General features: G+C 32.9%; 1 protein-coding gene across 1 annotated transcript in view; it reads right to left on the bottom strand.

Moving 5' to 3' along the window:
- MUC19 (mucin 19, oligomeric) overlaps window positions 1–27440 on the bottom strand; it is a 141719-nt gene that overhangs the window by 101602 nt on the left and 12677 nt on the right. Inside the window, 19 exon segments of the mRNA XM_059937345.1 lie at window positions 1844–1993; window positions 2702–2839; window positions 3016–3100; window positions 3717–3809; window positions 5054–5189; window positions 6615–6738; window positions 7162–7284; window positions 7958–8168; window positions 10013–10110; window positions 10345–10405; window positions 10833–10950; window positions 11700–11928; window positions 12545–12604; window positions 13603–13653; window positions 14193–14366; window positions 14764–14946; window positions 15035–15219; window positions 15358–15534; window positions 18828–18848. Coding sequence (XP_059793328.1) covers window positions 1844–1993; window positions 2702–2839; window positions 3016–3100; window positions 3717–3809; window positions 5054–5189; window positions 6615–6738; window positions 7162–7284; window positions 7958–8168; window positions 10013–10110; window positions 10345–10405; window positions 10833–10950; window positions 11700–11928; window positions 12545–12604; window positions 13603–13653; window positions 14193–14366; window positions 14764–14946; window positions 15035–15219; window positions 15358–15534; window positions 18828–18848 — 2417 coding nt within the window.

Here is a 27440-nt window from a genome sequence, read left to right as displayed (position 1 = left end):
AATTTTTAACTTTTGTCTTTATTAAAACAATTGTGTTTTTAAAGTGTTTTGTTATAATTTATTATCACTATATACAAAAATAGCATGATATAATCAGAAACTATTTAAACTTAGAGGCAAATCTTTGGACTTTTGGGCTTTGGACTTTTATATTAAGTCAGTTAACATTTTCTGAAGTGCAGTTTCTATATAAAAATATGAATAAGGGAACCAGAGTATTTATTTATGTACCTTTTAATTTAAAATACATATTTATGTCAAATTATGAAAGGTTGGTACTGTCATCCAAGTAGGTCAGATCAGTGTTTCTGAAGGTCATACATTAGGACAACCAGTATCAATAATTCAGATACGTTAATTTTATTTTTAACTGCTTAATTGATATTTGGTTGGTTTATAAATAACTAGTCTCAGATTAAATTAACACAAGAGAAAATTCACAAAAATAGCACCTGAGTAGAAAATGTTTTGCTCAGTGATTTGCAGATTCTTAAGGATGATGACCATGACTAGGACAAACATTACTAAAATTTTTTTAAACTATTTGTTGATTGGCCTTTAAAAGTTACTGTCACCAGGAAGCAGTAAAGGAAGATGACTGAACCTATTTAAAGGACATTGAGGTCAATTATGAGGCCAAACTTGTAACCAGGTATCACTGTTTTTTTGTAAACATTATTAACATCTTATTATAGTTTAATTTTCTGTATTTTATTTTATTAAGTTATATATAAAACACTGAAAATTGAGTCATTTACGTATCTCTCAAAAGTGTTAACATATAGTCTGCTTAACATAAATTGGCTTGGTTTCTATGAGAAACCTATGCTCATTTTTTCATTACAACACCCACAAAACAAAATAACAACAATTAAAACCATGAAATATGTATTACCATGTAGATGTTAATGCATTTATCAGCTCATCTTTTAAATCAAAACAAATAGATGAAACTTTCAAAAGGAATCGCTTTAGTAATTTTTAAATATTATTAAAAACTGATCAGACATTTGTTTCAAATATGCAGATTAATTTAGAAATAACTAATTAACATATCATCATAATATATCTTAACTTACCTTCCATTGCATTCTATTACTTATGAAAGTAGCAACATAAAGTGAAGTATGTATTAAAATCAGCAATACTAGGGAAACAATCAGAGAAAGACTTGGACTCAAAACACTTGGGTTACACCTTATTAAGAACACCCTATCTAAACTCCATTATCACCATCTACATTAATGGAGATAATAACCTCATCCATGTCCTTCATGAATATTTGTGGAAATAAATTGAACTAATAGGTATGAAAGTCTTTGGTAAGCTAAAACATAAGCTGAATCATACAAGTGTACAGTTTTCCCATTAAGATCTATATTTGGGGTTTGGTATACATGATGGCAGTGGTTAGGAGACCTGGATCTAACTATAGCTGCATCATTAAGTGTCTTAGCAGTTAGAGTGAGTCTCGCTATTCAAAGAAATGATGACTTCTACAACTAAATAAAATAGGAATAATAATAAACTAAGTGATAGGTAAAGTCTCCTCTAACCCTATTATTCTATAACCATGGAGAAAACTGTATAAGGAGGAAAAGAGTGAGTATAGAAAAAGACAGCTGTGTCTTTTCCTCCCTACATTCCCCAATGAGAGACATGTTTTCTAAGAGTGTCATCAACCAGCCCGATTGTTTCTCCACTGTTCCCTCTAAAACTGGGACAGTACAACAAAAGCTAGCTGAAACCAGGATTATCTGGTGTCTCATATTATTACCAGAATAAGTTTATAATTCCAGTATCAAATATCTAATTACAGAGTTTGACGTTCAATTAACATTACCTTTTTCTATACTGACGCATGAAGCAGTGTTTCCTTTAGGACAAGGCATCATTTCCCAAGAATCAGCAAATGCCTGAGATGTCTTCTCTAATATATTCTGACTTGACATGAAATCATCCTCTGCTCTGTTGTTGTAGGAACCACAGAGTCCTGGATAGAGCACAGAACAAATTTTAGCATTTTCTCATCTTCTTTTTGGATTCATATTCAGTTCTTTGCTCAAATCAGAACATGTATAAGCCACCTGAGAGTATTGTCTTTCTTATCTGGACCCTTCTGACCCATGAGTTACATTTTTTTCCTGTGTATAAATGTCACCTTCTTAAGCAAAAGTATATTGCAAAAATTTAGACGGTTTTAAATGAGTAACTGTGGGATTTGCCATTGTTTCTTTGTTTTGTTTGATATTTGGACTGTATGTAAGAGCTGATTTCTATAATAGAAAAACTCAGTAAAATAAATGTAATCTATGAGCAGAAAGACTAGTTATAATAGCTTGTATTTGAAACTTGATTTTCAAAAGATTTATATGTATAATATTTTCATTTACTCTTCTACAAGTCAAACCTTTAGTAACATATATTAGCAAAATGAAATAACAAAAATTATCAAATCTCACTTAATAAATCCTTAACTTAAAAACCTTAAAATTTTTAAATTGTTGAAAACCTTTAGGAAATAGATTTTGTAATAAATAAAGCTGTCCTCACTGTATGTTAGAATTATTTTACTGCAATATGAAAGGAAAGATTAAGTAAAAATGCCTTATGGTCTAATGTCATTACTTGAGACAACTGAAAATTACACTAGATGGTTACATTAGCACCTTGGAAATAAAAACATATCTAGACAACTTACCTACAGTGTCTGTGAATTGGTTGGGTGGCATGGAAACATATAATTGCATCACAGGAACAATTTGTATTTGCAGTTTTCCATGAAAGTATGTTTCTGCTTGAAGGTATGAGGAAGATGCATTGGAGATCTGTATTTTTTCTGTTAAAGTAATAATTTATATTAATAGCAACAGTTGACATATTAAACAGTTTTTGATTTCTTAAAATGCTTTTATACTTTAATAGATTTTAAAAAACAGAAACATTTAATATCCTTAAAAATTGAATAAATTAATGCATTTTACATTTATTTTAAAATGGTATTATTAAACTTACCTGAATAATAATAACCTTGATTTCTAATCTTGTCATTTGTGACTGTTCCATCTCTATTGAATATGTATTTGTCAACTGGAACAGACTAACATTTAAAACACATTGTTAGTTCATATTAATTTACAATATTAATTCATTTTAGTGTAATATATGAACCTGAAATTTTTTCCCATAAAAGTTTAATTGTAATGGATTAATTTATAAATATCTAAAATATAGAACATTTTTAAAGCATTTCTTATAAAAATTCTTTGAGGAGGATTATAAAGGACTTTTCATCCCTGATTTGTAGATGAGGAAACCAAGACCCAAGAAGGTAACTTGGATTTCCAAAGGTTGAACCACTTGTAAGTACCAAAGATCAAGCTAGGTGACCTCCCTCCCTATATAGGTCATCTCCACTTAAAATGATAGTTCCAAATACATGAAATTCTAAACAAATATAAATGCCTTCTTAAATGGGTCATAGATTTTAATAATCTAATAAGCACATACGACTGACCTGTAACTAGCACATTAGTTATGTGTCTATGATAATTTTGATATACTTAAGGGTCCTTGGAACTATCCAGCTCTTCCAGAGACTTTATCAATCTTATTATGCTTTTAATTTACACAGTAAAACCTCTCTTTTTCAACCTGAAAATTCTGAATTTGTGGAGCAATTGATTCGATTTTGCTTTAGGCATCTGATTACTTACCGAATTCAAGAGGAGTGTAACACTATTTAAGCACGTTCCTGACTGACCACTTGGACATGGACGAAGCTCAACACTAATAGACCAATCTTTATCCTGTTAAAAAATACATTTCATGTAAATGTTCATTAAAATGTCATTGAATATATGCTATTACTATGTGATTCATTCACAATGCATGTTTGCATTTTAAATATGCAAAAGGCTTACATCTAATCAGTCTGCTCTGAAACTAGAAACCTAGTTCAGTCAATGGTACAGTCCAGGATTGGCCAAGAGCTTTACAGATGGTCCAAGTTTCTTGCATAAGGTATAGACTATCTAAGTAGTCTATAACTGGTGGATTTTCATAGCATCATTTCTTTTTCTTTTAGCTTTACTTTTCGTCTTCTCCACAAGAATTGCGCTGCATTATTGAGACTAATAGGACTTCGAGGTAACATAGCTTGTTTATTCTCTGGAAAATCCATGATGTTAACTTAAATCCAATGAGAGAGGTATTTAATTTGTCAACCCATAATAAAAGTCATACCAAACATTGACTTCCAGTTCTCATTTCAAGATCTAGGAATCTCTAATCTATAAGAAGCAAAGATTCTATATATTTGGACATATTTCCCTCTCACTTTGCCCATCCCCTATCCTCATGGATTATGTGAGGAGTATTACAAAAAAGGAAAGAAGATTTCAAAAACTGACTTTTAATAGCAGCAACTACATTTTTCAGATTACTGGTCATTGACCCATATCTCTCGCTTCAGGAGGCACAAATTCTGCTCATCTTTGTTTCTGACCAGGAAGGTTAAGTAAAATTGCCTGTTCTCATGCTAGCTAAAGGTACAAGCTACAAAATAGAATCCCCCTTTTATTGAAATTCAGATTACTTAAAATTTTAATATTGAAAAGAGTTTAAATGTAATGATAACCTCTATCATACTGTTATATTATAAAAACTAAAAATAAATGTAAAAGAATAATGATGAAAGAGGAAGATGCTTTATGGAATGTAAAAGATAGTTTCATTTGAGGCACTAGTGAACACATACAAAGAAAAGTAGAAAAAGGAAATCTTTTCCCGGTGTATTTAGAAAATTATTAGTAATGAAGGAGATTTTGATTGTTTTTGTTTAGCAAGAATTTCTAAGGAGCACAGGTAATAATGATTGTCAATGTCAATATGTGACCGAAAGCAGATACTGAAACACATAACCAATGATTGAAGGGCTGTTTGTTATTTTTAATAGTAAATAAAGATGAAGATTGTGTTTTAAAATGGCTGAGAAATAGTTTGATGTAGTTTGATGTATCAGTTTTCTCAAGTGTTGTAGACTATTACATACATGGATAGCCAAAAAGTGACAGTTTCCAGGATGATTGTATTTAACACCATCAAAGGTGGTAATCAAACTTCCTTCCACCTTACATCTTCCAGGACATAACATTTTAGTGCAAGACCACTTTGCTTCTTGGCATGTGCTGTTAAAATACAATGGTTATGTTAAAGGTCATCAATTATGCTTTCTCTATGGTGAAAATAAATAACACAACATTAAAAAATCACAACTTAAACTATGACATCTAGTTAAGTTTTCTTACACCATTTTCATTCCCCACCCAACATCTCAGCTTTGATAAAATGTCTCATTGACGGTGGTATCCTGGTATTTTAAAAGACTCTAATTCCATTGACCAAAATAATAACTTCTGCCTGCATTAAACATATAAAAACTTGTAAACTGGATTTCAGGAGTTTGTTTAAATGGAACGCATTTCACTATTAGTATTAAAACACCTGTTACATGCCACATTATAGACCTGCACTGTCCAATATAGTATAGAGACATAGCTACTGATTATGTGAAATGCGGCTTGTCAGTCCAGATTGAGATCTGCTGTAAATGTAAAATACATACAGACTTCTAAGACTTAATATGAAAAAAGATTGTATCATCTCTCAACATTTTATACTAATTTCATGTCGAAATGATAATATTTTGGATATGTAAAGTACATGATTATAATTAATTCCACTTGTTTGTTTCTTTTTGCTTTTTCAAATGCATCAACTAAAAGTGTTAAATTATATATGTGGGTCATATTTGTGGTTCACATTATATTTCTCTTGGACAGCACAGCTATACACATTCAAAAAATCATAGCTCTTGTTATTCATAATTATTATTAATATATTATTACCAGGCTAACAGAACATTGCCTATTTATTGAGAAAATATTACAGTATAAATAATATATTAGTTTTCATTGAGTCAGTTTATTTCCTCACAAGGATACAGTACATTCTAGAAAGTCCTCTGAAGTCCAGCAGATATGTGGCGTTTCAGAGAAAAGGCATAATGAGGAACAGGGAAATCTCTCTGGTCAGAATATTGTTCCTGAATGCAAAAGGAAGAATCAAGCTATTCAACTAAAAGAGAAATAATCTACACTAACTTTTGGCACATTAAAATCCTATCTGGATTAAATGTATCTTCACCAATGTAACCTCGTATAAAAATTATTTGAAAAGTGTTGGGTTGTTTCTAATTGTATATTTTTGAATATTCTTGGCAATTAGCATATTGTTTCATTATTGTAACCATACTTTTGTATTATTCTTTGCTCTGTTTTGCAACCACCAATCGGTTTACTATTCAAAACACTCTTTTAGTTAGTAAAAAAAAATTGTCTTTTAAAGATACAAAGAAAGCTCATACATTTTACATAAAACACAAAACTTTCCTCAAAAAAGACAGAATATCAACACAGAAAATGCCAGAAGGTTGCTTTTTTTTCTGAAAAGTTTATTTTACATGTGGATTTAGGGAATTACTTCAAATTACATTAAAATATTAGTATTATTTCACTATCAATAAAATGTAGACAAAAAGCACACACACATACCACTGAGAACCACAAGAACCTTCACGGATTTCTCCTGACTGATACACCTTTCCATTAGATTCACAGGGACAGTCAGCCTTCAACACGCATCTCCCTTTCTCTCCAATATCATCCAATAGATAACCTAGAGTACATTATATAAAGTTAATCTCGAAACTATATAAACATCAGTAAATTCTCAAGCAGTGTATTGCAAAATCACTTTGGAGGTTGTTCTTTCAAGTGTAAACATGCACTTAAAATGATAATTTCTATTTAAGAAATTTGAGAACTGGCAAGAGTATAGACAATTTTCAGAGCCACAGAGCAGTCCTTTCGGGCCTAATACAGAGCTAGCGAATCATCTGTGTAGTACCATGGCCCTCAGTTATTGTAGAGACAGAAATGCACATTAACTTTAAAAGTCTCTCTACCCCTCCCCTGCAGTATGTTAGAAGGATGGATTATAAATAGGTAATAATTTATTCATTAAATACCTTGTTAGAAACAAGATCCCACTATAACTGAGTCACTTCATTTTCAATTGTTTTAGTGTAAATATTATTACCTTCTGGGCAGGTGCAGCTACTCACACATTCGATGCCTTGAAAAGGAGCCACGTTAGAACAAGTTGCAGGATTTGAGGGACCACATTCTTTGTAGATATGTTTTTCTGGGCATCTAGGTTTTTCTGGAGAAATACAGAAATATGTATACATGGAAATTAGAGGAAAATAAATGTGATAAATATATAATATTCTAATGTGGATCTTTTCAAATGGGATTCTTTGAGTCTACTTTTCAAGATATGTCAGTTTTTAAGGATATTCAGTAACTAAATTATGCCAATTTCCCATGCATTATTTTATGATACAATATTTAATTTGGAGGAAATGTATATTATATAGTATCATTTTACCTTACTTTGAAATTGATATTCTATTTGTATTTTAACTTGTAAAGATTGAACTAAGTATAAATGAAAAGTATATTCATATTTGTATGAAACTCATTTAGGTTTTCTAATTTTCTGAAAAAAATAATTACTCATTAACATATTTTGATAACTTTTTCAGTTATTTTTTACAGTTTTTACAGAATTTCACAGAATTACCCATTTTTCCCAGTGACTTTTACTGATTATAAAGTTCCCAATTAAGATCTTAACACAAAGCACTTGTGGCAAGTAACCCCACAAAATGGACCTCAGTTTCCTCACAGGTACATGTCAGAGACAAGATTATGGTCTCTGAGGTTTTTTCCAGGGCTTACAGGCATTAGAGAAGATTACTTTGAAACATAGCCCAACTTTAAGTGCTATGGAAACTTCCTGATTTGGAATTTCCAATATATTAAAAACCTACCACAAACCACATCGGGATCGTCTCTCCAGGATACATAGGTGCCGGGACCATCTGATGAACAGAGGCGGGACAATTCTGCATAAGTGTCACAGGTGGATTGTTTGTCTCTACTTTGGCAGTACTCATCAATGCAGATCATTTTGTAGTCATTGGATAAAGTGCCAACCTTTCCACATTTCTCAAAGTAGGTTCCAATAATTTTGTTACAGTGCTAGGAAATGAAGCATGAAGTTTTAAGAAAACATAGGAAAAATGAAGAATCAAATGAGTATTTTGGGAAAGATAATTTCAGAAATTTTTTTTGCATAATACCCTGTAGCTTTGACAGGAAAAGTTCTTGAACACTGGTTGAAATGGGGAGTTTTGAATTATTACATTTGGTACAGTGACTCCTAAAAGAAAACTTCACCTCTGATACTTGTGATTGCTATATAAGGACTTCAAAATTTGTTGTACCTAAACTCATCCAAAATTTCTCTAAAAGTGACATGAAGTTTAGAATTTGAGAAAATGGAAGGGGTGAGAAAAGGAAAGGTTGTCAATGCTGGAGATTGGGATGGTGAATGATTGATACCACAATAGACAGAGGGATATTGGCCCTTTAACTGTCAGTCTGCTTATATTTGATGAGCAAAAAAATAAAATGGACTGATTCTGTGCTTTCTTGGTGGGGGCCATGTGAGTCAGCTCTGGAAACATATCTGTTCTCATGTTGGTTAAGGAAGTAAAGACATATATTGTCAAGCACAAAAAGTTCAAATTTCAACATATTTTAATTACCACATAGCTTTTTTCTATCTTAACAATGTTTGTTTTCAGAGAAATATAAAAGCTACTAGCAAGCAAATAACACAATTTGCACCAATTAAGCCCCAGGACAACTGATAACATTCTCCAAGTGAGGTATAAAATTAAGTGAAATGAAATCTTCAAAGATTGTTTTTTTTTTTTTTAATGTATTATTCTTTTTGTATCTTTCTCACTAGATTACAGGTTTCTTTGGAGCAAGAAATAGAACTTTATAATCTCTAGGCTTAACACAATGTCTTGTACATAGTAAGTTCTTACTAAATACACATTGGCTTTAATATAAATTTGTATACTCATTCAACTAACATTTTTGAGCAACCAGGCGTAAGTTCTCACACACTGTGCAACTACCACAACAGTAAAACCTAATCCCTGTCATCACAGAGCTCATAATTTCTTAGGAAACATGTGAGAAAAACATGAGGAATTTTTATAGATCATAAGTACCAATGAGTGACATAGGGTAACAGAGGAAAGAGAAAGCAATTCTAACAGAAGAAATCAAGGAGCATTTCACAAGGAAGATAGCAGATGACCTTAGTTTGCTTTGCTAAAAGATGACAAGATGGTTATAAATACAACACCCATTGTCAATTAAAACACAAGTCTCTTCTACCTATACTATTCATACATACCTTGGTCTTGAGAATTTTGTTCTAGATTGAAATAAGAATATGTGAAAATTCCTTCAGTCACCAAATGAGTGCAATCTACCAAATTCAACATTAAGAGTTTCTGCAAGTGCAGAAAATTCAGAATAAATGATGACTATTTTCAAGTGGTGTAGTCAAAAAGATTATCTGTAACTTTTTCAGAAAGAAGGTAAAGTATACTGGAGATGACAATTCAGACTGGTTATCTGGGGCAAAAGTAAGGGAGTGAGAGCAGAAAGTAGTTCTTAGGAATGCACTACAGGGATTTCTAAACTGTAAGAGTCAAGTCAATCCTTGTTAACAAATAATCATGGAGAGGTGAAGCATGTCAGTTTACAGACCAACTAAAACACTGTTCAAAGGAAATTAGAATTGTTACACTCATATATAGTAAATATCATTTTAAAAAAACACTTATTTTAGTATCTACAGCTAGACTAAAGCAGAGAAACAGACTACAGGGACATTGGAGAGGAAGCAATGGCAAAATTCTAATAAGGTCTGAGTGTTAGAAGAGGATGTCGGCTATCCAAATTGAAACCAAAGGGAATATTGTTGAAATCTGATATTAAATGAAATATATATTTCTTACATGCACTCCATCTTCACAAACTTGATAGCTTTTGGTAACAGCTTTGGGACAATTACCAGGAATTTTACTATTGTCAATGTGCTCATTAATATCATCTCCTTAAAAAGAAAACAGTGTTAACTTCAAGATATTCATTATATATATACATATACACATTATTTTCAAGATAAATATGGACTTGACAATATAAATATATTTTTTTATTTTAACAATTTCTCATTCTATAGACAAATGCAAATTGTTAATTGTTAGATTTATCCAAATATGAAGAATTACTTTATAATTTCCTTTTGGGAGGCAATTTTCTTAGGCAAAATGCATTGAAATCTTACCTGGAATGCTGTTGAAGTTACCACAAAGACCACAAGTTGGATACTGCTTGTGAAGAGTGAGCTTTAAAAAAAAATTACGTGTATGTTTATAAAATATTGAAAATATCTCAAGACAAACTTTAACCAAACCAAAAGACAGGCCCTCTTCATGTTCAATTTTACCTAAGCTGGTTACTTAGGAATGTATTACAGGGCCTTTTCTAAAGGATTTAGATTTAGAATTTGGAAAGATCCTGACTTCACCTCTTACTAACTGTGTCTTTGGGTGGATTATTTAACTTTTATTAGCCTGAATTTCCTGAGTTCCATCATCTGTAAAATAAGATTAATAACCATATTTTAAATATTAGATAATGCTTAGTACAGTGCCTGATACATAGAGATTTCTCAATAAACCTTAGCTCTTATTTTCTTTATATTGTATTATTTTATAACTGAAAGTAAAGAACAAAAAGCACAAACTATAAGAAGATCATAGATGGACTTACTGAGAGTTTATTATTTTCATCCCACATTAAAGACAGGATTCCTCTACGGCTATTCAGAACATTATGTTCTCCATATTTTTTAATGTGAATCATCTTATTGTCATATGGTATCTGTACACTGAAAAGTATAAAATACAAGTACATATAAAAAATGTAAGAACAGTATTATTACATCATGTTTTTTTCTGGTAATTCGTGTTTCTATATTTAGTATCATAAATATAATTACTGCTAATAAATAGTAAAGTTTTTTTTTCTGATCATTTCAGAAGAAGAGACACAATGGCTTTCTTCTGATTTTGGAAAGACTTTTAAGGAACAATGAATAAATCTTTGGGGCTTTGGAGAAATGAACAAGAAGAAACTGGTCCATTATAAGAATAAAATGATTAAATAATTTGAAATGTTCACAAGCAGAATATCATGCCTCATTTTCTTATCCTGAAAAATATTCAAATATGTCATCCCTTCCAAATATAAATTGCTACTTCTAAAAACAATGGCCTAAGTTTCAATGTATTGTAAAACCTCAAATTTTTATTTAGCATTAAACATGCAAATGAAAATTGAAATATTCTATTAACAGTTTTGTTGAATATCCATGTTGCCCCAAATCTAGATACACAAAATAGTCAAACAACAGAACTACTCTTTTTTTCCCACCTTGTGATAGGAATAAATATAATATCTTATAATCCCATGTATAGCAAAGTCTTATACATTTTACAAGAATTTATTATAAATATCAATATGAGCATCAAAATTGGAAAAGAGTACTATCTCTCCCTAATCAACCTTTTATTTTCTTTTTGCTCAGGTTACTTCAAGTAATTCTATAGCCTTTATTCAAAACACTGTGACATTTACCTTTCTCCATTAACTAAAATGATATGGCCAACAATAGAGATGACATTACTGTCTACTATAACTGTTATTTTTTCAATCTCACTATTATTGTTTCGTTTGATCTCAATATTGAAATCTCCTCCAGATTCAACACAGTGACGGCAGAAACTATACGTGCATGAAGACTCAAAGGAAAAGACACGGCCATTGAAAGCTTTATATGCTCCTTTGCCCCAAGTAGAAGCTTCACCTACAAAATATTTAGGGTAGAATATTCATTATTATTTAGAACAATTAATGTAGCTTCTAGTTTCATTTTTTTAAGTGTTTATGTACCAAGAAAAAAAATCACTGAAAGGTACTATTCTCACATCCACCTTAAGTCTGTATTTTTCTTTCTTACATACTGCAAAATGTGCTAAAATTAATACCTGAGTACTTGGAAATACCCAAAGTTGGCTAAAACCAAAAAAGAAAAACATCTTGTTTCCCAAAGGGAAATTGTCTCTACTATGGGAAGGGATATATGGAGGGAAGCCGTGGTCTGTTTGCTCATTTGTTTTGCTTTTTGTAGAGCTAATTTTTCTAATGTTGTCTGAGTGGGTTACCATTAATATTAAATAAGTATAAAGAATTATATTATTTCTCTCTATACATATATGTGTATGTACATATATATGTGTGTGTGTATATATGTTTATGTGTATGTGTGGTGCATGTCTGTGTCTGTGTGTGTGTATAAAACAGATAGATGATGGAAAAATTTTTTAAACCAGTTTCAAATTTTCGTTACTTTGAAACCTCATTAGGTACTGGTTGGCTTGGTTACATAAATATGGATATAAATCAGAGTCATTTTTACTTACCAATAGTTGTGTTTGTTTCTGAGTATTTGGGGGTTGCTTCTGGAATATGGGTTCCTTTTCCTATTCAACACAATGCATAGATTACTTAAATTTCAAATATATATTGACTTTAAATATACAGGATATTTGGTCTTTACATGGGAATTTAAAAGTTGGTATTGAAGGCCATCAATGGGTTTTTTTTAATCCTAAATATATAATTTGATTTTGTGACAGCTATGATTTGCCAAAGTCATATGTATGATTATCTCTGAAGCCCATATTTTTTCTTGTAGCAATCAGCCACAATATGTTCAGAAATCATTAACAGTTTATTCATTTTGGGTCATGTACAATTAATAACATATGCTGCATCCCTTACAGAACTATATTTTCAACTTCAAAAATAGAATATTTGTAGCCTAATTTATTGGGAAATACTACCCAAACAGGCCCAAGATAGATTTTATTAAATCAGTCTACTGTATAATACTAATAACTCAATCATCTATATATAAAAATAATCAGTTCTCCTGATCAAAGGGAAAAATTCATAACCTTGAAACTTTGTTTCCCATTATCATTTATTTCCAATGGACTGACCCTTTTATGTAACCAAGTAAACACATGAAATCTTAGAGCAAGGTTTAAAAGCAAGCAGAATAGAATAGTAACAACAATTTTAAAAAGTGAACATTTTGATAGAATTTTAAAATATTTTTCACAATGCCATTTATGTATATCTTGAGGCCACTTTTCTTTGCCCAGGTTGAGTGATAATAGATTAAATTCTTAATTTATTTATAAAATCATTCTTTAAATACTATATCTAAAATGATAAAGGGGAAGTTGCATTGTTTTGTTTAGGTTCTATTAAGATATAATTTAATCTTTCTTATTCAAAAAATTGTTTCAAATATCCAATTGGTCATCTAAATTTTAGTACTGGAAGAGGAGAAGCACTTAGATGTTCAATGCTACATGAGAAACACATAATAATATCAAGTCCTAGCAAATCAATAATCAACAGAACATCTTACATATACATTATAAACACTGAACATTAAAAATCAAACTACCTGGAGTGCTGAGTGGTCCAGAAGTACTGTAGTCAGATGAGCTTGTGACACCTATTTAATACAAAATGATTAGGCTGTTTATGTGTATAATTTTATCTGGTAAAATATGAAAAAAATATTTTTAGATCTGATGTATAAACCATAGATCAAAGTTCAACAATGGTAATGCTAGCAGACTTAGAACCACGTGAAGCTGTATAAGAAAAAAACATTATCAACTCAACAACCTGCTTGAGTAACAAAATTGTAAGCCTCGCTACTAAATGAACTGACACCAAATTACTTTATTCCAGATAAATTGCCTTAAAATTTGTTCAGGGAAAGAGAAAAGTGTTGTGTAGACAGGGTTCCAAGTCTGTTATTTCAGTTTCAACCAAACTTACTCCCACTTTGAATTGTTTTACACTTGGGAAACCTAGGTACCATTTCAAGATGTCAACTGAATAAAGGATTCTGCATTCACTGAAACTGGAATTATTAAAACTATTAATCTAGATGAACTGAGATGTTCAATCTCAAGATGTCTAATATCAAGAGACATTAATGTCTCTGTTCCTTAGGAACAGAGACTGAGAGGATATCTGAACTACTGGCATCAGAGCAAAAGTCTTTGTGTCTATCCCCAACAGATGTACTGCCACTCATTCTATCCCCTCCAAGTTCATTGATTCCAAATCCCTGTTGACCAAAAGCCCCTAAATTGGATTCTAAGTTTCCAGAGCTATCACCAACAAAGGTATTACCATTTCTCAAATTGGTATCATCTGTAGAATATAAAAATGACTGTCACAGAGTATATTGAAAATATTTTATGATTCAGAAATTTGTATGCACAAATATGAGATATCAATACCTAGATCATTGGAAATGGATCCTTCAGATCTAATCACTCAATTTCCTTCAACTGTTTTGCTACTAAAGTCACCGTCACCAAATGAACTCGAACCGGAAGCTCCAAAACCAAATGCAGCATTGCCCTTCCCTGCTTCAAGTTCCCAACCAAAGACCCGGTTCCAGCTGATGAAAAAAAATCAAGATGTTATTAAAATTCAATCTTTAATAATTAGTTTGTTGTGAAATGTTATTTAGAGAAAAGTGTTTCCACTACTTAGTTAATTTAATTAACTTAAAATTTGCCAGAATGAGTCTTTATTGGAATACCTGAGCTACTGACATCAGATCCAAGGCCTTTAAATCCAGCCCCAACAGATGCACTGCCACTCATTCTATCCCCTCCAAGTTCATTGATTCCAAATCCCTGTTGACCAAAAGCCCCTAAATTGGATTCCAAATTTCCAGAGCTATCACCAACAAAGGTATTCCCAATTCTCAGACTGGTGTCACCTGAAGAATATAAAATGATCATCATAGAGCCTACTGAAAACATTCTATGATTCAGAAGTTTGTATACACAAAAATGAGATATCAATACCTAGATCATTGGAAATGGATCCTTCAGATCTAATCACTCAATTTCCTTCAAGTGTTCTGCTGCTAAAGCCTCTGTCACCATATGAACTCAAACCAGAAGCTCTAAAACCAAATGCAGCATCGCCCCTTCTAGCTCCAAGTTCCCAGCCAAAACACACTGTTCCAACTGATGAAAAAAATCAAGATGTTATTAAAAATTAATCTTTTTTAACTAATTAGTTTGTTGTTAAATGTAAAGAGAAGTATTTTAACTAATTAGTTAATTTAATTAATTTAAAATTTTTCTGGAATGAGTCTTAGTTGGAATACCTAAGCTACAGGCATCTAAAACCTATGGATTCACCCCCAGCAGATCCTCTACTGCTAATTTCACTCCAATCAGCTCTACTGATTCCCAAGCCCTTTTGACCAGATGTCCCCAAACCAAATGCTAAATTTCCAGAGGCACTGCTACTAAATCCAGCCCCTCTGCCTATGTTGGTGCCTATGTTCAGCTGTCTGCTGAAATTAAAAAAGGTTGTCACCAGAGAATATTTAGGTACAACTTATGAGTCAATACTTTTCATGCACAAAACCTAAAGAGTAATACTTAGATCACTGGAACTTGATTTTCCAATGCTCCCTGTTTTATTTTTACCAAAGCCTTTTATTTTCAAGACCACTGACACCAACTCCGGGTGAGCCAGAATTACCAAGACCAAATCCAAATTAACCTGCCTTTTTACCATCAAGTCCAAAATCAAAAGACAAATGGAAAATTAAATGGAAACTTAAACTGTAATCAGGAGCAATAAACAAAGGATGTAAATCATTTGTGTTTTTTCTTAATAGAGTCTAGATCAGAATTCCTGAGCCTCTGAAGTGAGAGCCAAAGCCAAAGCCCAGGGAAAACAAACTCCTTGCTCTTCTTCCTGTTTCCACTAATTTCCACGTCTTTTAAGATAAATTGCTCTGACACAAAAAATACCTATATTTACTGTACTTTATTGACCCTCACTTCTGTCACTGACTTTAATTTCCAAATATAAAAAGCTATTTATCCACACCTTTTTTGTTTATTGAAAATATAATATAAAACAATATTGCAAACCATTTTGAAATAAAAATCACTATAACAAATTTTAGCACTTTTGTTTTGCTTATCACCTCCTAATTCTTGACCATAGATATACACATCTGACAGTTTCAAACATTCTGGCATTCCTTTTCAAGACAACTAGTTCAAATATGAATAATAGAACTTAAAAAGTCAAAGTCATACAGAAACATGAGACCAAAAAGTTTCTGTTTCTTATGACAAAACTTGGGAACAAGAGAGTTTAAATGGCTTTTCCAAAGTCCACAGAAGGTTAGTGGGAAAGAATGGATAGAAACTGGATCTCTTCATTCCAGGTCCAAGCCCCTTCATAAAAGCATTCAATCTACTTGCCTCTTCACTAAAATGTTTAAATTGATTTCTGTTGAAGATAACACAGATCCTTTAAGAATCAAACATAGTTTAAAAATCTTTCCCATGAGTCCCTCCAACACTAAATCTGTATTGGTCAAAAAATAACCATCAGTTCCTCCTTTGCTAATTGATTGCTTTTTCTGTCAAAAGCAGAAACTAAGAAACAACTTAGAATACTTGTTTCACTAGCAGCAGAATTAGAGCTGGCTAATCCATTTACTGAATTCACACCAAATCCATTTTGGCCAGACGGACCCCAACCATTTTATTTTTATTTGAAGCAGTGCCGCAAGTTCTGTACCACCGAGACACTGTTGGCAAGACCGCTTGCTAAATTGGTTTTCTCTACCATACAAAAAATAATCATTATCAGAGAACAGTTGCATCCATTCATATTATACAAGAAATTAATCTATACACATTGCTTGAACTAGGCCTTCATTATAGTTTTGAAAGTATCGTCCCCTCCCTTCCGCATATCTTTCCATATATGATTCCACACAGTGTAACTAGGGGTGTGCATGGCAACCAATTTACCATGAAGTTTGAGAGAATTCCATAAGAAAAGTGAAGCACTAGGTTCATTTAAGATAAAGTTTCAATATATCCTATAGAATATGAGCAAACCATTCACACCTCAGTGTTGCAAACAAGAGCAAATATCTGTGTTAACTTATTAGTCATACTGAGCTTGTCAATCCCAAAACAGATGACTGAACAGATAGGAAACCTTTGTGTCTTTCCTGAAGAGATTTCAACCATATCCCTACACCTAAAACTGTTTCTCCCTTTTCAGTTATCACCACCTGGACTCAAATATTAAATTTTAATATAAAATATTGAAGTTATTTACTTCACTGGATCTCCTTCTTTCCGACTTTTGCAGAGGTACAAAATACAGAAACTTCAGGGACCAGGCAAGTAAAGGAAAAGTTTGAATCAGCCAATAGGTAGAAGCATGTTGAATCAGAGAGGACATGCCTCACCTAATGAAAATTAAAATTTTTTTCCAAACAAAACAAAATTAAAGGCCACAAACTGTCTAAAAACCCTACGTTATAATATTACTTGGCAAACTGAGTATGCAATTTCAAGAGAGAATCTTGGCATAGAAAATAGATTGTGATTGCTGACAGAAACATGAGAGATTCTGCACTAAAACTGGGTCCAGGAAGCTTTTTTTTTTTTTAAATTAATTAATTATTTATTTATTTATTTTTAGCTGTGTTGGGTCTTCGTTTCTGTGCGAGGGCTTTCTCTAGTTGCGGCGAGCGGGGCCACTCTTCATCGCGGTGCGCGGGCCTCTCATCACGGCCTCTCTTGTTGCGGAGCACAGGCTCCAGACGCGCAGGCTCAGTAGTTGTGGCTCACGGGCCCAGTTGCTCCGCGGCATGTGGGATCCTCCCAGACCAGGACTCGAACCCGTGTCCGCTGCACTGGCAGGCAGACTCCCAACCACTGCTCCACCAGGGAAGCCCCAGGAAGCATTTTAAATTATTACTTTATAATTATAAAAATGATTGATCATCACAATAATAGTAAGAAAGATAGCATAAGAAAATACAAATTATCAGGAAGAATTTAATTTAATGTAAACTGCTTTGCCAAAATTCTCTTAAAACAGAATTCATCACTCTCATTGGCACTGGAATTAGTGCCTTTAGTTTTTCACTATTACTATTAAGGTCATGTGCTGCAAATAAAACAAAGATTATCAGTTTATCCCAAATGAAAAAAAGCACTTCTAGGTCAGTATTTTTCTCCAACAGTACCTGCTGAGGTGTCTTTTAACTCTAAACTATTAGCATCCTGAGGTTCTCTTGACCTGTCTTCAGCTTCTCCTTGAGCACTAAATCCAGTGTTAAGGAGTGAACCAACAAGAGATTTCTTTCTCCTGTTTGAGTCACAACAGGACAAACTACTGAGCCAAAAAGGACCTAATGCGAATAACAGAAGATTGTATTTGAAAACAGTATTGCTAGCACTATAAAGGGTTATTGGATTGTGACACTATAAAAAGCCATATTTTATTTTGTGTAAGTGCCTTTATTCTGGTGGCACTTGGAACAACATACACCCCTTATTGACTTAATCACCATGTCCATATCTTTTTGTCATAGTTCTAAGACTTCAAGAAAGAGATGAATAGAGTTGTGAAGATTTAATTGATGTGTAGTAGAAATTCTTCCTCTCATGGACAGGGCAGAAACCTCCCCATCTGCTTCCTTGTCTATCACTAAGCTCCAAGTTCCATTGTTCAACTTCCTCTCATCAAAATATTCTACCATGTTGGATCCACACTGTCCTTGGCTTAGTAACAGCTGATAAAATTAAAATAACATACCTGATTCTCTTTTCCGTATTTCTGCAAAGAAAAAAGATGAAAACATTTACTCGTAAATTAACATTTACTCATCTCCAAGTCTTAGCTTAAATGTCATCTCAGTGAGGCATACTCTGACAGTGTAAAGTTGCAACCCCCATTTTAATCCTCCCAATTATCATTATATTACTCTAATTTATTCCATAGAAATTGTCACCTTGTAGTATACCATGTTTACTACTTATAATGTTTATTGTTTATGAACTGTCTCCTTCTTCCAGATTTTAAGCTCTATAAACTCAAGATTTTTGCCTGTTTTATTCACTGGGGTATTCCAGATGTCTTGAAAGGTGCCTGAACCATAAAGGACACTCAATTAATATTTATTTAATAAATGCATTCATCAACAAAGACCTATTGTTAAGGTAATATACACTGAATTACATGAGTTATTTTGTGCTTTCTGTCATACCATTTATGTTTTTTTAAATCTCTATGATAAAATTAAAGTACTTTAGAATTAGGCCTTAATAACCATGATATTCTTGTAAATTTGTGGAAGATATGCATTTTGGTCACTAACTAGACAATAAAATAAAATGTGTGATTTGTAAGCAAAACTTGAAGACTATGTAAGAGCCAATACAAATAAAAATAAGAGACAATTCTCTCTGTTGACAATAAGGGAAGAGAGACTCTCCTCTTTTTTAGATCATTTACTTTAGAAAACTTGTGAGTTCTTTGTCTACCTCTTTAAAATGTTTGTAAATCTTTTTAAAGGTTATATAAACAACCCAAGAATGTTTCTTCAAGGGACTGGTGACCATCTTTTTGAAATGTTGTCATCAAGGGATAGAGTTCCCCTATGTCCTAGGTGATATGAACATAACTTCAGATGGTGTCTGTATCCAAACACAAGCCTACCTCTTTTATGATTTTAAAGATACAAGAAAGTATTTTTTTTCTTATAAAGGCAATTAGCAAACACAGGTGGCTACCCCGACTACCAAGCAAATTTAGGACAAACCATGTGTGACAATTGGTGATGTCAAGTGCTCTTACTTGAGGACTAGTTATTGTTCATCTTGAGGATAGGTATGTAGTGAGTTCTATCTGCCTGGCTCTATAAAAGGGTGAGATTTCTTTCTATCCTTGCAATCTCTCCGTCAGATTGCCTGTGATGTTCATCACATTCTGGTTTAATGCTTATTCAGTAATAAAACTGTTTTCCTTCTCTTCTACTTTTGTGGAGAGGTTTTCTGTGGTGACAGGAGATTTTGTTTTAAATTACCTTTCCTCAACAACTACTCTTGCACTTCTTAGCCATTTTCCATGTTTAGAGCAAAATTATTTTTCTATAGCAAACAATATACAGAAATAAAATATTAATGATTTTGAGAATAGTAATGAGTTAGTCTACTACGTAGTTGGATGAAGAGGTTCCCAACATTTAAGACATCATGAAATTATAATATTTACTTATTAGTGTTTGGTTTAGGAGGAATTCAAGTGCTGCTTAAATTACAGCCAATTTGTATTATTATGTTATTAAGTAATCCTCAAACCACTATTACATTTACAACTCTTCTCCATATAGAGCTTTTTTCTTTGTCTCAGCTTGCCCTCTACCTGCCTTACTTCACTACACATTCTTCTCCTTTCCTCTTTTATCCTCTCTCTCTCACTGTCTTTCTTCACTGCCATGTACTTTTATAACTGCACCTTGAAATCTAAATATCTTAGTTTGATGGCAAAGCAGAAAGAAATAAGGCCATATTCAGTAGTGGGAAATATATGAGCTTTTGATTCAGACTCATCTGAACTTTCAAACTTGCAATCAGAATGGCCTTTGATAGGACCTCCCTTAAACTGAGACAAGAGCGGTTCCCACTGTAAGCCACAGAAGTTTCACTCTGGCCTTCCTTGAGTCATGGTCCTCCTTAGAGGGCAAAGAATACAGACATGGGGTCAGGTGGATATGCTAACCCAGAGCCAGGGCCATCTTCCCTCCACCATTGTAGATCATACTAAGGCCCTAGGGCCCTGTAGTCCCAAGCATGTTACCATCTTTCTCAAGACAGTCTTTCCAAGGTTAGACCACATCACAGGGATGAGAAGCCTTAGGCCTGCGGGGATGGCCAGGAGGTGGCTGTTTATAGGAAAAGTAGATGGAACTGAGACATGCAGGTTAGGGTATCCCTCTATGTGTGTAACAAAGCAAGGGATGGAAAGAGCAATGGGACAGGAACATTGGCATGGGTACTGCCTCCCATTAGGGTATCCCTCTATGTGTGTGACAAAGCAAAGGATGGAAAGAGCAATGGGACAGGAACATTGGCATGGGTACTGCCTCCCATTCTTGGGTTGAATTCCAGTGATCTGAAAATTCTGCATTGGAATCAGTCCTTCCAGGTTGTCACAAATATATTTTTGTCAAGGTGGAAGAAAAAACACATTTTAATTAGATGTTTTTCTTTTTATTTATGCATATGCTATGTAGACATTCATTTTTATTCTTGCCCCAGGGTGTGCCCTTGACCTGTCCTTGGATAAATTATTTAATACTTCTGAAACAAAGTTTCCTTATCTATTAAACTGAGAGTACATAATAAATGAGGATAAAACAATATCTACTTCATAATATATTTATTAATTAAGTAAAAGAATTAAATGAGATGAAAGCACCTCTCACAGTGTCTGGCACATAAATAGTCAACCGTCAAAAGCCACATATCTTTTAATACATTTCATTTTCTTCACCAAGCTTGTCACATCAAACTCATGCAGATTCATTTTATTTCACTTATTTAATTCATGATAAGTATTCACTATATCCATCATATCTCTCCTGAGTTTAACCTCACAGATATATTAGATCCTTTATTTTGTTAGACCAACATTTCTTCTGAATTTATTTCTTCATTCTGTTGTTGAAATGAATAGCCTGGTATCTTAGCCAGTGTGCCATATTTGTTTCTACTATTTTATCATTCTCACATTTTACTATATAAAACTTGTTCAATATATAAATATTGCCGCTGGGGTCACCAGTAGTAATGGCCAGTTGTATACCACATCTTAGATGTGTAAAAGTATCTTACTTGCCTTATCTCTTTAACTCTCACGGTTCTCCTGTGAGGTAGGTACTATTATTAATCCTCACTTGTAAATGAGAAAACTGATATTTTAAAAAGGTTGAATAACTTGCCCAAGATCAGGTGGTAAAATCTGCCAAGAAACCCTTTTCTCTTAAGCAAGAGGTACACAGCTTTCACCTTGCTTAAAGACAGATTGCTTATACAATTCTTAGAGATAAATAAAATATGTTCATATACTTCATAGCTCAAAGGTAGGTAACATACATTTACTTATTTCAGAGTAAAGTCATACTTTGCATACATTTTTTGCATACATTTTACACAAATTTTTGGAAGAGTTACTTTATACTTTGGATCTTAGAATGGAATAGAATAAAGAAATAGACATAATTCTGCTCCTCCGCCCCCACCCTATGGAGAAAAATTGCCAGATCAGAGAGGAGAATATGAGTGAGCTGTGTGGAAGGGGGGATTTTAAAAGTAATGGTGATAAATGAGTTATGTTGTCTAAAATTGATGAATATCAAAAGTATAAAGTACTACAGTGGCCTATGGATCCTTTTCTCAAATATGTGAGACTTTGTCCCTTTTAGGAATGAAGGTCGTGGGATTAATATAGCTCTGGAGCTTGTCCAATTTTATGTTGGCTGGTTGGGTGGTGGGTTGAGGCTTCCTTGCTTGGCATTTTTATTCATCCAATGCAGCTCTAGTTTTAGAGACCCTCAGGTCCCTCCTCAATGAGACCTGGAAGGTTCCCTGAGTGACAAAAGAATAAATCCAATTGCTCATAATTTCAGAGGATCAGAGAGCTGTGGAATTCCAAGTGTTCCCTTGCCTCGTTCTAACTTCCTGAATGAGGAAGTAGAGAAGCTCTTGCTATGCCACTGTGACAGAACCTAATGAGTCCTGTTTGTAGTTATGAGGAAGTGACTTCTTTGTGAGACAGTGGACCTGCTGCTTATTTTCAGTTTGTGTTTTACCTCAAAGGAAGTATTTGCCAATTACATTTTATTGTATTAAGGTTGTAGAAAGAGAGATCGAAAAAATATATAAAAGTAATCTTGGACTATTTGATTGCTGTGTACATTACACCAGAATCAAATTGAATCTATATTGATATTGACAAAAATCCTATCGTTAGGTTTAAGAAAAATTCCATAAAAGTAGTGTTCATTTTCTGTGGCTTATTTTTCATTTGGTGGAGGCGGAAAACAAATAATGGGTAATAGCGGCCTAGTTTCCAGCTGTACCAAAATAATGAGTAATAATCATAGCTATTCAGTTGCTCAAAGAAATCTGTAGTAAAACTATTGGAACTAAGATCAATTTTAATTAAAATAAATCTGTAAGGAATTAATCGCAGAATACAAAATAAAAGCATGTTCTGTCAATAAAAATATAGGAAAGTAAAACTTTAAATCTACATTCACATTTTTCTCATAGGTTTAAGAAATTTTTAAAAAGCACATAACCAGAGCACTTTCCTATTTCAAAGGTCACCACCTTCATAAATACTGATTAAATATTAAATGGCTGGCCCAGATTATGTTAAAACACACTATGGTATGTTCATTTGTATTAATAAGGAATATTTCATTTTAGGTGTTTTAATGATTTTCCATGGAAGAAATGTCCTGTCTCCAAAGAAAAACACTGCCACTCTATTGATATTTAGCATAAATAGCATAAGAAAAGAAAACAAAGTAATTTAACTGATTTGCTTTAAGCTATTTTATCATCTGAATAAAAAAAGGGAGAACTGCTGTCATTGATAGATTTTTTAATAGATTTGCCAATAGAAAGTGAATCTTGATTGCAGCCAGTTCTTGTCTTGAGAGGTGTTCCCATATACATCTGCTAACTGAGTCAATACTCAGGCATGAATATAGTAATTATCCATTGACCATGGTATCTTAATACCCGTCCAGACCAGCCCCATAAAGGAGAATGGCTGCACCAATGCTCCAGCCAGTTTATAAGGTCAGTCTAGATGTATGAATTAGAACACAGCAAAATATAATTCTTAGATGACTTGAAAAGTTGCTTCAAAGCATAAATTATTATTCTGTTGGTGAAATGTAGATTTAGTTAAAAGAGTTTTTCATGTGACAAAAGTACTGTATAAACTAAAATTAATTAATGTGAATTAAATGGCTATAATTTCTATTTTACATCTGGATACCAAAATTCATGTATAGCAACTTACAGATGATTCCAGGATTGTTATTATTATGAATCAAGGTGAATTTTCTTCATATTTAAATAAATAGCATGTAAATTTGCAAGATTGTCAAGCTATAGTAAGTATAGCACAGTCAAAAACACACAATAAGAATGAGTACTTTACAACAAATGGCATGATTTACATGCAAGCACACATATTAAGTAAGATTTAGAGATATCAAAATATTTTTATCAAATACATCAAAGCATTGGTCTCCAAAAGAATTTTCTCAATAACTATGTGAAACAAAATACTTAGCAATGGCAATATAATTTTGTATAAATTTACCAGCCAATTATATATTCAAGAAACCTCAAAAAAACCATTTTGGGTAACATTTTTATTTTGGGACTTAGTGGATTGCAGGTTTCTTTTCTTTTTTAGTGTTTCTCTATGTTCTAAAATTCACAAATTTCCTAAATACAAACTGACTATATCATTCAAATAAAAAGTTAAAGCATATGATCTGATACTAAGATAAAGTTTTAGAAATTGGAGCTCTTCTGGGAAATCCAAGACTATGGTCAGCAAATCTATCTGAGAGATATAGGTGCAAATTAAAACAAACAGCAAATAGAGTTGGTTAAAAGACAAAGGGCTTCCTATGTGTTCTGATAAATCATTGCCAAAACTAAATTGTGCATAGTTATACACACACACACACACACACACACACACATTTAGCCAAAAGATAAGAAGAAATGGTTTACATACAGGGTTTGGGGACACTTAATATTGTCTCTAAAGAAAAATTATACAATAACATTCCCCATATAGGTTAAATACCTGGAAAATTCTAGCTATCTGAAATGTAGGTTGCAATCAGGAGTCATCCCCAAACCCCCTTGCAATAAATAAAGATGTCACAAAACACATGCATGAACTTTTCCCTTCAGGAAAAATTCCTTGGGGTCTCACACAGAGTGCATACCCTTACAACATATATGAGGCTAATGAGCTGGGATCAAAGGTGTTCTCATCACACTAGACTGAAGACAGTAAGTAAGAATTGGAACCGAGTGCTAAAAGCAGACATACGACCCTATAAAGATATAAAGCTAGATATTCAACATAAGTGAGGAGAAAGAAAGGCAAATTAAGAAGAAACATAGAAACTCAGAAACTATCTCTAGAGTAGGGGCCAACTGTCACACGCATATCAGCAAATCCCAAGAGCATCATTGAATGGTATATAATATAATTGGTATTTATTTTTATGTCCTCAAAATAAGGTTAAACTGCGTTCAGAAGTCCCATGTCTCCCTGGGTCTGAAGATAGGCCATCTGTGGTTCATTTCAGAAAGTTTATCTTGCAGAGGATTTGGTTACCTTCATATAGAAAATTTTTGTATGTAGAACAAATCATTTATCAATGATCCTGAATTATTTTATTAATTCAAAACAAACATATACTGAGTGTCATTGCAGCCATAGATCAGAAATCCTACCCTTGAGTAGTTTACAATCATGTGCAATAAATGAGTGAGGAGTCCTGGTAATTCATTCACAAAATCAAGTACATATAAAAACTGAATACATCAATTTTCTGCATTCCATGTTGGTGGGAATGTAAATTGGTACAGCTATTATGAAAAACAGTATGGAGGTTCCTCAAAAGGTTAAAAATAGAACTACCATATGACCTACCAATTCCACTCTTGAGTATAGATCCAAAGGAAATAAAATCACTATCTCAAAGAGATATCTTCACTCCCATATTCATTGCAGCACTATTCACAATAGCCAAGACATGGAAACCACCTAAGTGGCCATCAACAGATGAATGGCTAAAGAAAGTGTGAGATATAGATATATGAATATATCTATATCTCATGCACAGTGGAATACTATTCAGCCATAAAAAAAGAAAATCCTACTATTTGTGGCAACATGGATGGATCTTAAGGGCATTATGTAATAGGGAAGAACATTTTGTATTCTATTACAAGTTTATCACTAAAGGGATTTGCCTATAAACTTAAATTATACATAATGGCCTGTCTCTGGGAACACTGCCTCCCAGGTAATGAGCACTAAGCTAAAATATCCTTGTTTAGCTCATCAGAAACATCCTGAACAGGCCCACCTGTGAATGACTTCAGGGAGGAAGAAATTAACACATCCCCTCCGGAGGCTGATGGGAACCAGGAAATGTTTGACTTTACTCCTTCCCCTTTTAGTATAAAAGAAGCCTGAATTCTAACTCAGGCAAGATGGTATTCTGGGGCATGAGTCCACCATCTTGGTCTTCTGGCTTTCTGAATAAAGTTTCTATTCCTTACCCCAGCAACTCATCTCTCAATTTCTGGCCTGTAGTGCAGCGAGCAGTAGGAGCTTGGACTTGGTAACAATTAGGCTAAGTGAAGTAAGTCAGAGAAAGACAAATACTATACGATTTCCCTTTTATGTGGAATCTAAAAACATTTAATTCATAAAAAGAGAGAGTAGAATGGTGGTGTCCAGGAGATTGAAGATGGGAGAAATGGGAAGAGCTTGATCAAAAGTACAAACTTCCAATTAGAAGATGAATAAGTTTGGGGGATCAAATGTACAGCATGGTGACTACAGTTAACCATTTTGTATCAGGTATTTAAAAGTTGCTATGAGAGTAGATCTTACATTGTTCTCACCACATACACACAGACACACACACAAAATAATTGTGTGAGGTGATTGAGGTGTCAACTAACTTTACTGTGGTAGTCATTTTAAATATATATGCATACTGAATCATCCATCACATTGTATATTTTAAACTTTTGTCAATTATATCTCAATATAGGTAGAAAAAATTTCTGTGTTCCAAAAGTGGGCTCAGAATACACCTTGTTATAATCAAAGTGAAGATTAATTTCTGAAAGATACTGACCTGAGTTTAGTCTATAAAATAGGGCTTCCCCATCTATAAAAATGAAAAAAAGTGAGAACAGTTAGATCATTTTATACTTCTCTATAGCATATTTTTTAAGAGAATGAGATTAATTCTGTTGTTTCCATTCTTCTTTTAAATTCATTATAAGCAATCTACTTTTTATATATAATCATTATGTTATTTCAATGTTAATTTATTATTTTGGAGCTTTCTTATTTAATAAATCTTATTCATATATATATAAGTAGTACATTTACCTATCAACATACTTAAAGTTTTTAACATCAATGTACTCTTGGGACTATATGTAGCCAAATAAATTAGACTCACAAATTAATATTAACCAATATTTCATACCTTTTTCATACTATTTATACTATTTATACCTATACATTTTTCAAACCTTTTACAGCTGCCAATGTGAAGTTTATTTTCTGATC

This window comes from Balaenoptera ricei, chromosome 10, assembly GCF_028023285.1.
Source record: "Balaenoptera ricei isolate mBalRic1 chromosome 10, mBalRic1.hap2, whole genome shotgun sequence".
NCBI classification, from domain to species: Eukaryota; Metazoa; Chordata; class Mammalia; order Artiodactyla; family Balaenopteridae; genus Balaenoptera; species Balaenoptera ricei.
The sequence above is the reverse complement of the archived record's forward strand: the minus strand, read 5'-3'. Positions and strand labels throughout refer to the sequence as shown.